Source organism: Crinia signifera, chromosome 1 (assembly GCF_055691185.1).
Source record: "Crinia signifera chromosome 1, ASM5569118v1, whole genome shotgun sequence".
Classification (NCBI taxonomy): domain Eukaryota; kingdom Metazoa; phylum Chordata; class Amphibia; order Anura; family Myobatrachidae; genus Crinia; species Crinia signifera.
Genome location: NC_139217.1, coordinates 451,460,744 through 451,474,097, shown reverse-complemented (window position 1 = coordinate 451,474,097; position 13,354 = coordinate 451,460,744). Strand labels below are relative to the sequence as shown.

The following is a 13,354-nucleotide window of genomic DNA, read 5'->3' as shown; positions in this document are numbered from 1 at the left end:
AAGCAGCCAGTATTTACTCTGCACAGAAACAACAAAACACCCAAATCTAACTCACTCTGCACATGTTACATCAGCCCCACCTGCAGAGCAGCATTGTTTTGTCCATCTGAGAGTGTCATTATCAGTTTAAAAAAAAGTGACAACCAATTTTTTTTGTATTAGTTTAGATGTATCTCCCCGCCCCCATCAAAACAATAAATAAAGTGGTTGCTAGGTCGACAGTACTTTTTGCCGCCAATAATCACACCAATTAAATATGCCCAGGTATCCAGCTTAAGCTACAGGCATATCCAACAGAAATCCACAAAAATGTACTTGTTACACACACAAATTAAACAAAAGAACACAATATAAATGACAAGTGCCGTTTGTACAAGTTCTCTATATACAGTATTTTATTTCATGCACACATATAGCCTGACAGCTTGTTTCATGACAATTCTGAAACAGCAAAGGAATGCTATAAAATACACCAGCAAATAATTTAACAGTTTCAAACCAAGTTCTCGATGAGGAGCCCAGAATCCTTCACACCGGCAAGAACACTGATGGCCAGAAAGAGTTCTAGCTTTTGGATTGTATTTATACAACAACATCAAAAGCCCCCAACACAGTAATAATACCCTTGTCGCTTGCAACTTTTTGATTCAGCAACAAATATGTTATTAGATAGGCTATAAAATCTATAATCTTACTTACAACTGAAATATTTACATCCTATACGTCAAATCCAAGATTATATTAAAACAGAAGACAAAAAAAAAAAAAAGACATCAACTAAATAAGGGGTAACCGATGGCTACCTGTGACTCCACCCCCAATCAGGCATAATGCAGTGATGAAAGAGGATGTACTGAGTTAGGGAGACAGGTCTGTCCTGCCTTTAGATCAGTGGGGAATATAAATATTGTAAGCACTCTCTCCAGCTTAAAACGGAGAGATCTAGTTTTGGAAACTGCACTTCTTTTCTCTACGGTTTCCTTTTGCATTAGATATGAGGGAGGCGGACCTTACCAAAGATCTCTCCTATTACTTTCTGAATACAAGGGGAGAGATACCAGCAACATCGGCGGGTGAGAGCGGAAAGAGGAGGAATTGTGCAAAACTACATTACCCCTAATTCACGACTTTTCAAATCGGAATATTCTGTTGGCTACACAGTGCTAGCCCATACACTTGGGCGACTTCTTCAATGGGAGAAGTCACCCGTGATCCACCTTGAGCATTCATGGTATCTCCCGGGCGGCATGACTGCAGCCGATACACCGTCCTTTTGCATACAATGTATACTATGCGGTCCCAGCCAAGCCTGCTGGAGGCTTGGCGATGAGATAAATATACAATGCAGCCAGTGCGATCTTCAGGCTCCCACTCATGGGACCACACATCGGATCGAATGTCAAACACATGCGATTGACACTTTTCAACCAATTTCTCAATGAAAATCGCCATCAAATCGCCCAAGTGTATCGGCACCTGTAAGTTAAGTAATAACCGCTTATGGATGTCAGATGCTACAGGAGTCACCTAAATTACAAAATTATCAACAAAACCTATTGTACAAGTTGAATGAACTGATCTTTAATGCAGAATACACGCACAACCACATCTGTGCAAAATGTATGCATCCTTTTGGGAGAGTAAGTTAAAAATTATAAATCAACTATTATTTTTTTTAAACATAAAATAAAAAGGCAAAAAAAAAAAAACTTTAAACCACAGCTTAAGCTTCTAAGTGCCCAAAACACTATAATTCAGAGAGAATATTTAGGAAATAAAAGTGTGACTTGAAGGGTTTTCTTTACAGAACACTAAATATACTGGCACAGGTACACAGACGTTCCTCTGTAACGTTTACAGATAAGAGACATTTATTTTGGAAAGGTATGATGGGGTTACGCTGTATAGTTCACTAAGGTAACATGACCTTCACTGTGTGCCCTTAACCTGCAACTCCCAAAATACTGTGCTCCAGATAACCAGCAACAACTGAGAATGCTGGAAGACGTCCTTCAGCTACAGATAACAGGCACAGTACACTCACTGCGCTCAGCACACCATTACATTGTCACTCTATGCCCACTTGGATAGTATAAGCATGAAAAACTACCTTTAACAAAAACCGTGAAAAACTTGTCAACCTTATTCACGTCGACATTCAACATGTCGTCATTTGTCAATGTCGACCGAGGGTATGTCAACCATTCTTAGGTGCAGACTTAGTGAATGTCGACCATTAATGGTTGACCTAAACATAGTCAACCCAGGGACCGCATACCCCTAAAACAAACCCACTCATAGGAGTAACAATGTATTATTCGGTCTGTAATCGGACCCATAGAGGAGGGGAAAGGGACAATAAGGCAGTGGGGCCCACCGGGCTCCTCACCTCATCTCCTATGGGCCAATCCAGCCCTGTAAACAGGCGATATACCAGTGCACTTGTATTTACGAAAGCCAATACCAGTACAGTACATGCAACAAGCGCATAGTGACTCAGCTTTCCCCATTACCGGCGACAAGAGGTTTGGGATTAGATACTGGGATTTGTGGAAAAGGCCAATGGGTCCCAGTTTACAGAGTTTAACCATAATAAGTTAGTCATTAGCTAGTTACTAACTTCTTATCAAAATGTTAGCCAGACAGGTACACCATATCTATAAATTAATTTCAATATTCACATACATAAAATAAAAAGGGATAGCAACAACAAAAAAAAAAACTGGCTTAATGTTAGCACAGGAAAGACACGATCATCAAAAAGTTACCAAAAAGGAAAAAAATATATATTATTTTAAAACAAAACATCTAACACAAACAGCCAAACCAGAACGGTTCTGTGCATCTCTTCCAGTGAATCCTATCAATCTGGATGCACTTTGAACCCAGAATTCAGGTAAACGAATGAGAAACTTCCAGTGGCACAGGAGAGCCTTAGATCACAGTACTGTATGCAGTACAGCAATACAAAAAGTGCAATAAGCCACCATAGCGCATAGCTGAATGAATAAAAAAGACAAAATAATACCATCATTCCGCACAATAACATTAAAAACGGTCCCTAAAACAAAACAAACAGCAATGTTTCTCAGTGTAATAGTAATGCATACAGAGATACATTGCAGTAGGCACACGGTAAAACTATACTTCAGGATATATAAATTATGTTCTGCTCATTAACACGAGCTTTTCATTCACATGGTCTCTCCCCGTGTCCGGCCGGAACCACTGCTGTGGTCTCACATCTGCCATTCTTCCTGATAGAAGAATACTAATAAAATATATATATAAAAAAAAAACATACAACAATGGCCAAGTGTTCCTCACAGTACAAGACAGAAGATATCGGCTTTGTAAGTTGCGCTGTACTGTACCTGCGGGTGACACAGGTGAACCACTGAGAGTACCCTAAAATAAATACCTTGACACACCTTCATGTAATAATTCAAGTAGTATCGCAGTCTAAAAAAACACCTATTACAAGTTCAGCTGTGAGGGTAGGAAGGATGCAAACTAACATGTTCCAGCCCCTTAGCAGACGTTCCGTGTACATAACGCGCTCGCTCGGCCTTTCATACTGCAGCTTGCTCATGCAACGGGCATGTCTGATGAGGCCGGATCTAAAGAAAGAACCTATAGCAATTTGGGACATCAGAATAGGCCGTTTAAGTAATGGTAAGCCCAGTGTATGAACTGTATGTAAATGCAGTGAACTGGGCGTATGGCCAGGGAGAGTGTTCTATACAGTGGTCTTATGTATGATACAGTCTGAGCTTGCAAATCAGGATACAGGATCCACTACCCCCTTTCCTTCTGCAGTTTTGCAGGTCTGAAATACTTTGTGCTGCCACCAACATGCTAATACGCCAATTAGTGTCAGACGTATGGCTCCACCCACTCCGTCTCCTGACTGCCGCTATGAAATTTATATTTCATTTTTAAGAAGAGCGTAATAGGTGCTCTGAGCCTCGTCACACGCACCCAATAGCGGACAGGAAATACTGACAGAAAGTCGCAAGAAACAACATATTGAGCCACTCTATGATCAATTACATAGGATTTTACAAAAGAATAAATTTTCTGTATAAGAAAAGGATCTATAAATCAGAAATCCTGGGGATTTGTAGTTTTCTGGATCAATTTGGAGTGAAAACCCTAAAAGGTTTACCCGGTGTTTCCCGCTCATTACATGTTTTAGTAGTGTGCTGGTCCTCAGGGATCATGCCAGTAAGTATGGCATTAATACCATGCCTCAGCAGTTGCTGGTCCATGTTCCAGATAACGTATGCCCCTCCCTGTGTGTTATTGATGCTGCATCGGTTAATCCAGTGACGAGAAGCGGAATGAGGGAAAGTGGTCTGCGGTTGACGGAGATTAGCGATAACATAAAGTGCATCTATGGTCTACAGGATGGAGTAATATTGGTGGCTGGACTAACATCCTGCAAAGTCCAGTCTATCACTTTGAATGGCTGCGATCTCTTGGATATTGGTTCAGTACTGAGAGGACTGTTACTATTATATGCAAGAGCAAGTGCACTTTAAACCAGGTTTATAAAAACCCAGCAGCTTTCCCATGATATAGAAATATGCACTTTGTGCCAGGGTAGATAATGAGCAGGTTTCGGTTACACGTTTACACAGTAATTAAGCCTGTAATTCCTTCTTGCTGTGCAGACACCAACAGAACCTACCACTTCTTCCTCCTTATAAATACGTGCATGCCGATTTTTTGTTTTATACAAAATGTCAGTCCGTTGTGGTGACAAAGTCAGATGTCCCTGTAACCAATGTGCAGCTGCTAATTTCGTTAGGCCGTTTCTGTCTTGCGTAGAACACCATATTGTGCACTTCAGGCAGAGATGAGGCGGCTCCTGGGCCCAGCGCAGGATTTATACATCATCGAATATTCTGCTGTTGGACTTAGACATGGATAAATAACGCCCAGCTGGTTGATATCTAAAACGCAGAAGACAAAAAGTAAAAATACATACATAAAACTAGTATATAATACCTCTTTTACACCAATATCCAACCCGGCATTTGGAAAAAAGGATCCAAGCTCGGTCGGATCCGGGATTTACCCTCATTGTAGACGGAGGCGGCGCTTGGAGATGACACCGCGGTCATACCCACCGTGCTGGGGGCAGCCCAGCACCAAGGTAAGCTGCTGGGTCCGCCTCCAGCCCCCGTGCACCTCCTCAGCCGTCTTCCGAAGGGAAGCCACACACAGGCATCCATTCACCTCTCCACTGCTGTCTGCAGAGTATAGCAGACAGCAGCGGAGGCTGTGTGTGCCCCCCCCAACCTGCAGACGCTGTGGCTCACATTCAAGTAAGTGGGAGACGGGTCGATTGACCCGGCATACCCATTTACACCACCCTCTACCCAGGTCCTAGCAGTTTTTCTACCCAGGTCAGGACCTGGGTAGGAGTACCGTGTAAAGTGACCCATTTACATTTACACTGCCGCTGACCTGGGTCTGACCCGCTAATGACCCAGGTTTTTGCAGGATATACTTGGGATCCTTGCTTTCTGGAGAATTATCTGTTTCCCCAAATTTGGTAGCAGCATGCCTTAAACTGGAATACATATGAATAGTGGCGCTGGGGATGACGGTGGTCAGAATACCAACGCCGGCATCCCGATAGATGGAATCTCAACAGGGGTTCTGTACGCATACTTAACTTACCCTCCCCACAGCTTAACCCTAAGTCCCCCACTAGTGTCTAAAACATAAGACACGCACACACGCCCCCCACATCTAACCGCATCCCTAAACTCTAGTAAACATTTTGCAGGCGGCATCCTGCGCCACTAGCCTAAGTTTTGCAGTACATAGGTGTGTGTAGGGCAGCCAGTCCAGGTTATACAAGTGCTCAAGTACAACAGTGGCAGCACCTAGAACTTTGTCTGTGCACTCACACCAGCTGTCCATAGCCACAAAGAAACTCATGTATAAAACATACAGGCCTATACCTGAACAGCACAGAAACTGAGTGGCCTGCGTATTCCTTTCTCATGCTACCAATTCCGTTTTCCAATAGACCCAACGCACAACTTGCCTTCCAGATTCTGAGTCCAGTGGATCATCTGTAAAAGCTTCTGCATTAAAATCCTGTGGCTCTGCGTCCTGCAGGAGCTCTATCCGGTCCCGCTCCGATCGGTTGTTTGGCCTTGTATACTTTGATGCTGGAAAACAGTTAAAGTTAATCAAAAATACAACAAAGGGCGGCAATCAGAGGAGTTAAGAGTTTCAGCTACTCCATTGCAGCAGCACTTACGTCGACTCGTGGTCATCTCTGTGTAAGTTGCCTCTTTCGGCTCAGAGTTGACATTTCTGTTACGACTGGAATCCTCCCGGTTATTTGCGTATCTTTCCTTATACTCCTGCAAGAAGAGCACAGACACACATACAAATCTGTGCTATATGTACGATCAACACGCAAACGAAATGTAGCCATCATAAATCTTACAGAACAGAGGATGTAAGGTTATACTTTCTGTTAGAACTATCTTCCCTGCGATGTTCGGTGCAAAGTGGTCTGTGAGCAAATCACCACAGGATTCTGGAGCGCTGCAGGAGTTTATCTTTACTAGCTGCAGTCACCCTAATCAATCAGCTGCACAGGCAATTCACGATTAGTGGCAGGCAGAGCAACTTCTGCCATCCTCATAAAAGCAACACTGCAACAATTGGCATACAGGATTAATTGGGTTCTGTTATAGGGAGTCACCCATATCTAGGTCGATATTCACCATAAAACCGTGTGTCAACCTTTTGTGTGTCGACATGTCCATGCTGACAGTAAGATTGCATCAACCAGTCATTGCCCACCTAAGAAAGGTATGTTGACCATTCTTAGGCATCGACCAATAGTGGTTGACCTAGTGACGGTCAATCTAGACATTATTGACCCAGGGACCTGATACCTGGAAGGTGAGCCCCGCTGCTTATAGGCCCATGAAATCACTTGTTTTAATCAGGAAAACTTATTGGGGGATGCAGTTGAAATCCCGGCGGTCGGAATCCCGGCGGTCGAAATCCCGACCGCCGAAATCCCGGCATTTTGTCCCTCTGTGGGTGTCCACGTCACCCATAGAGGGAGAATAAATTAGTGTGCCAAGCGTAGCGAGGCACTGGGCCCGCAAGGGGTGGCGATCCACGTCCCCCCTTGTATGTATTTTTGCTGTCAGGATTCCGGTGTCGGGATTTTGACCGCTGGGATTTCAAACCAATCCCTTACAGGAACCTGATTTCTTAATTGCACTCCAATGGACCCTGGTCAAGCAGATGAAATGTGGGATACATAATGGCAAATGGTGGAGGAATAGCATCCTATAATGTTCTAAGTACCATGTAGAGTCCCAAGTTTGTACTCCATCTTCTGGTGAAATGATGTCCAAAGTAGATCTTTCGGTACTCTTTACCTAGCACAGCGCCCATCGCGACCATCGCGACCATCGCATGCACTAAAAAACGGGTGCGATGCGATGCCCGCGATGGCCGCGATTTCCCATAGGGACCAATGTTAAAAATCAGATTGGTCGCGATTTTAGTGTTAAAAGTCAGATTGGTCGCGATTTTTACATAGGAATCAATGTTAAATGGGCCACAGAGCCCTAATAGTCCCCCTGAAGTGTGAAATGGCCCCCACAATTTTTAACGCCACCCCACGATCAACGTGAACCCAAAGCGTGGCGAGCGCAGCGAGCCCGCGAGGGGCGGCGGTACGCGTCCTCCGACCTTTTCATACCCCCACTATCCACGTCGGCGTGGAGTTGAGAATAGAATAGTGTGGCGAGCGCAGCGAGCCACCGAGCCCGAAGCGTGGCGAGCGCAGCGAGCCCCGTGAGGGGACGCGGATACCTTCACAGTTATACGCGTCCCCTCACGGGCTTCACAGGTGTCCGCGGCGACGCGGACACCTGTGAAGCCCGCGAGGGGACGCGTTTACCTGTGAAGGTATCCGCTGCGCTCGCCACGCTTCAGGCTCGGTGGCTCGCTGCGCTCGCCACACTATTCTATTCTCAACTCCACGCCGACGTGGATAGTGGGGGTATGAAAAGGTCGGAGGACGCGTACCGCCGCCGCTCGCCACGCTTCGGGTTCACGTTGATCGTGGGGTGGCGTTAAAAATTGTGGGGGCCATTTCACACTTCAGGGGGACTATTAGGGCTCTGTGGCCCATTTAACATTGTTTCCTATGTAAAAATCGCGGGCATTGAGCCAATTAACGCTAAAATCGCGACCAATCTGACTTTTAACATTGATCCCTATGGGAAAATCGCGGGCATCGCGTCGCACCCGTTTTTGATTTACCCGCGATGCCCGCGATTTTTTACCCCCGACGCCCGCGATTGTAATCGCGGGCGCCGTGCTAGGTAAAGAGTACCGATCTTTCCTAGAACTGAAAAGGTCTTGTCCTCATGACTTCCTATTGGGATGGCTGGTACATTGTCAGCAATCAGAACCCAGGTAATAGAGGAGAGCAATTAGGGTGGCTTACCCTGGGTTAGGCAGTATCCCATGAATTCAGGTAAAAATTGCCGGGATCTGTACTTGTGGGATTATGCTGCACATGATGCCGTCATGGCTGACAAGCGTTCGTGCTGGACTAACCCCCAGACACTGCCCAACCTCTGTGCGCAGCATGAGGACGGTGAGGTCACACTACGCAGCTCCACAGGCATCATCCTAAGCGGATGCCAGAATCAGCGCCCAGACCAGTGTGGTGGGCTGCAAGTGATTCTTGACCAGGTGCCTGTGCTGCTGCCTCTGGACCCCGGGAACCCCTCTACTGATAGAGCAGGTTTGTTTGTTTTTTTTAATTCTGGGGATAAATTGAAAAACATTTCAATATTGTTCTGGGAGTGGCCTCCCTAGAAGCAATGGAAGGAATGATTGAAAACTGGTTTGTCCAGAAAAGAACAATTCTCTTTATGCAATGACCCATATGGCGAGATCTGGCTCACCGAACCAAACAAGCAGAACAAGATCTGTATCCCATTATTAGAAGTGAAAGGACACCTTTGCTCACTATTCACGTCGGCCACGAGTTGATTTTAGATAGTGTGGCGAGCGCAGCAAGCCAACGAGCCCGAAGCGTGGCAAGCGGACGCGTATTACTTTACATGTATTCCGCGTGCGCTCGCCACACTATCTAAAATCAACTCCACCTCGACGTGGATAGTGGGAGGTCAGAGGACGTGTACAGCCGCGCTTGCCACGCTTCGGGTTGGCGTTGATAGTGGGGGGGCATTTAACATTGTAAGGACCCATCAGGGTGGTTGTACAATAAAAAATCGTATACCATCGCATTGTATGGCATACGATGCGATACGATTTTTTATTGTACAATATCGCATCGCATACCATATTTAGTCTTATGGCAGTGGTTCCCAAACTGTGTGCCGTGGCACCCTGGGGTGCCTTGGGGGACTTGCAGGGGTGCCCTGGGTTGATGGTCCAGGACCAATTCAAGTTCTTTATATCCAATATAATAGTAAAATTATGGACAAACAGAAGTACATTTTGTCCATTACAACATAACTGATCCTAAGGATGAGATATAAACACAATTTATTTAAGTTAATATTTATTTCTGAATTTCTCAATAAGAAACCTATAGCCTAGGGGTGCCGCGAAAAAAATTCTGATGCTTCAGGGTGCCATGAGTCAAAAAAGTTTGGGAACCCCTGTCTTCTGGTATACGATGCGATGGGTGCCGTGCTAGGAAACAAGTACCAAAAAATGTATTACACTTCTTGTGGCGCAAATCTATGGAATCGTATGGATCACAAATATACTCTCCAATGTCTGTGTCCCAAATCACTTTACCATATGGTGAAGGAATTATTTCTAGATGTCTTTAAGCGAGGAACAACATTGTACCAGAACTCACGTGTGCAAATGCTTTGTGACATCTATAAAGCTTTCCTTTATCCTCCCTTCTTGTGCATCAATGTGTTTGCACCTCCTGGTAATCAGTCAGAGATGGCATGAAAACAAGAAAAAGGTTTCCCATATCTTTGACTGATTACCGGGAGACGCAGACACATTGATACACAAGAGTGTGTATGGCCCAACTCGGCCCGGCATCATCGCCGGGAAAGCCGTTCATCTGCTTGTATTACCAGCAGATGTGCCGCTCATCTGTCAGACGTCCGCCCCACTCTGACAGCGCCGGGCAGGGGGGGGGAAGCCGCTCAGTGTGTACGCACAGAGCGGCTTTCCCCCCCATCGATGACAGCGGTCATCGCTGTCCATACACGCTGGGCATAATCACCCAGTTTGCATGGACCTTTAGTTCTCAGGATGAGAGGAAATGAACGAATCCTTGTGAATTATATATTAGCTACCCGCAGACTGATATGTAACCACAGGAACATTTACTTGTATGAAACTGGCCAGCAATTCTGAACAGAACACACTGCATACACCACATACAAGTGACTAGGATGGCACATTTACAGGAAACGAGACTGCAGTGAACAATATGTAAGCCAAGTCATAGCAAGACCTCCAGAACAGAGGACCTATGTTGGGTGCACCTTCTATTACAACAAGAAAAAGAAAAGATGTGATTTTGTCCCAAAAATGGGACGCTGTCACTTTAAGAAGCGCAGTCTGACCTGAATGAATTTACACACACAGACTTTATAGTAAAATACTTTAGTATATTTATTATACAAAGTGAAGCATATAACTATATGAGTGAAGTGCACTTCACCATATGATCACAGAATAAAATTTTCATACACAAAATAATGACATACAACATAGATGGCTGGCTGTTTCGTTTTGAGGCAAATTTTAAGCAGGCTTATTGTACCTGGATGGAATAATGTCCACTGTGAAATGTACCCGGCCGGTGATTGCCTGAAGGAACTGGTGTCTGGTTCAGCTCTGCCTTGTGTGCCTATCGGAACTGAGGAAGCCGCCGATAAGCACACGAGGCGGAGAAACACGTTTTTGAGCTGAACCAGACACCAGTTCCTTCAGGCAATCACTGGCCGGGTACATTTCACAGTGGACATTATTCCATCCAGGTACAATACTGGTAAAGGAGGAGGAAAAAGTGCCACCCACAGAGGTTTGCCTGCCTAAGGAGGCGCATCCACCTGTAATCACTGTCGAAGGACTGGTAACTATAAATGGATTACAAAATGCCATTGAGGAATTCACAATAAGCCTCATTATTTCTAAGCCTGCTTAAAATTTGCCTCAAAACGAAAACAGCCAGCATTCTATGTTATATGTTGTATGTCATGTTGTTTTGTGTATGTAATTTTTATTCTGTAATCATATGGTGAAGTGCACTTCACTCATATAGTTATATGCTTCACTTTGTATAATAAATATACTAAAGTATTTTACTATAAAGTCTGTGTGTATAAATTCATTCAGGTCAGACTGCGCTTCTTAAAGTGACAGCGTCCCATTTTTGGGACAAAATCACATCTTTTCTTTTTCTTGGTATTTTTTAGGAGGCCACACATCCTCTTATAAAAGCGGCAGCAGTCTCATCTGTTTATTGTTGAATATTGGCTTTAATTGTGATCCACATCACCAATTATAGTGTTTCCAGCGCTCTTAAGTGCCCCCAGGGACACTCCAACCCTCTTTTCTTTTCTATTACAACACACTCGGGTAAATCTGCTAAGGTGGGAGTTCTATTATGTTCCCCATAGCAACCAGATTCTACTTATTTATTTAGCACCTTCTAGAACAGGTATGTCCAAACTATGGCCCTCCGGCTGTGAAACTACAAGTCCCAACATGCCTTGACACCGTTTTGCTATTAGGGAATGCTAGAACTATAGCAAGGCATGCTGGGATGTGTAGTTTCACAACAGGAGGGCCACAGATTGGACATGCCTGTTCAAGATGATAATAGCTAGAATCTGATTGGTCAGACATGGCAACATCCAATCTTCAATAGAACTCCCATCTTTGGTAAATTTACCAATGTCTACCGAAAGAACACAGATCAACGGTGCTCTAAATCCATAGGCTTAAGTTAATAAGAAAAAAAGGAAAGCAATCTTGAGTTAAGTTGAATTGATTGCTGCAAAAAAATAAAGTAAGAGCAGCTTTCTATGGCAAACCGTATCAGAAATCAGCGTACCCGTCTGCGCGTTTCACCATCTTCCTGTCTTTGCCGTTTTCTCTTCTCTAGAACGAAAAAGGAAACATCGCAATCATTCACTCAAGGCCATACAACAGAGAAGAGAGACAATGTTCATGTTGAGCATTATAATGAGAAGGACATACCTCTCCTAATTAATTCTTTTCCCTCGTCCGTCAGGTCAGAGGTCATATCATTGTCCCCCATGAACTGCTGAAACCCAAGTAAGTTCAAACAGCGCGTTCCCAAGCTAAGGCACAAAGACAGGTGACAGCAATGATTACACAGCAGCTAGAGACTCGGGTTACATGCCAGACACTGACCCCTCACACATATTCCCATTACCCACTAGGGTAAAACTAGAGATGTGCAGGTTCGGATTTACTTATTGGCTATCGACTGTCACATGTTTTGACTCCAAATCATGCGAAAGCCGATTGCCAATAAGATCCCGTTTTGAGTTCCGGGTAAATCCGAACCGGCACATTTCTAGGTAAAACTCCTGATTCGGATAGCTTTCTCTGCTGGTTTACACTATCAACTTATCCATGATTTCATTAGACACCACACTGCATATCTTACCTGAAATAAGTAGCAATACATAGGATGACCACCAACATGGGGTAATATATGTAAAATCCATCAGCAATCAATGGCAGGACTTTTAAAGATCCCATTATCTAGAACACACAAAAAAAAAGGGGGGGGTACTGAAAGAGGATCTGCCAACGTGGTCTTACTAGACTCCGGCATCTTCTATGTACTCACTGAGGTGTATGCGGTCTGCTCTGTGTTCTGGTGGGAGATTGACCCGTCCATGTGAGTCAGGCCCAAAAAATTCAGACAAAGTGGAGGTGTCAATCGGCAGAACAACCTGCAAGAGGCAAGCGGATTCTAAATAACTGCTTAAAGTGGAAAAGTACCATCATGCTTTGCACTGAGGGCCTGTCTTAGCTTTGTTAGCAAATCAAAAGAAAGCACACAACGGAGCAAAACCATACTGCACTGCAGATGGGGCAGATGTAACATGTACAGTACAAAGTTAGATTTGGGCACCCTTCTGGTACGGTCCATATAACTGCCCACAAGCAGGGCCCTCTCCCCTCTATATCTCTACCACTGTTATGATTGCATCAGTGTCCGCTGCTGCAACGGTCTTTTATTTACCCTGTACTTGTCCTAATTTGTATTTTGTACTGTAATCACTATTTTCTTGGTTTTTAT

General features: G+C 44.4%; 1 protein-coding gene across 2 annotated transcripts in view; it reads right to left on the bottom strand.

The window, feature by feature from the left end:
* Nucleotides 1-377: 377 nt before the first annotated feature.
* The window catches only part of LMBRD2 (LMBR1 domain containing 2), a 50,155-nt gene continuing 37,178 nt past the window's right edge, over nt 378-13,354 (bottom strand). For both annotated transcript variants that reach the window (XM_083154797.1, XM_083154805.1), the window contains exons 12-18: nt 12,899-13,004; nt 12,713-12,810; nt 12,277-12,380; nt 12,131-12,177; nt 6,284-6,389; nt 6,065-6,191; nt 378-4,958 (exon numbers count right to left, since the gene is read on the bottom strand). In XM_083154797.1, the coding sequence (XP_083010923.1) occupies nt 4,892-4,958; nt 6,065-6,191; nt 6,284-6,389; nt 12,131-12,177; nt 12,277-12,380; nt 12,713-12,810; nt 12,899-13,004 (655 nt within the window). In that variant the 3' untranslated portion in view covers nt 378-4,891. The remainder of the gene's footprint in view (nt 4,959-6,064; nt 6,192-6,283; nt 6,390-12,130; nt 12,178-12,276; nt 12,381-12,712; nt 12,811-12,898; nt 13,005-13,354) is intronic.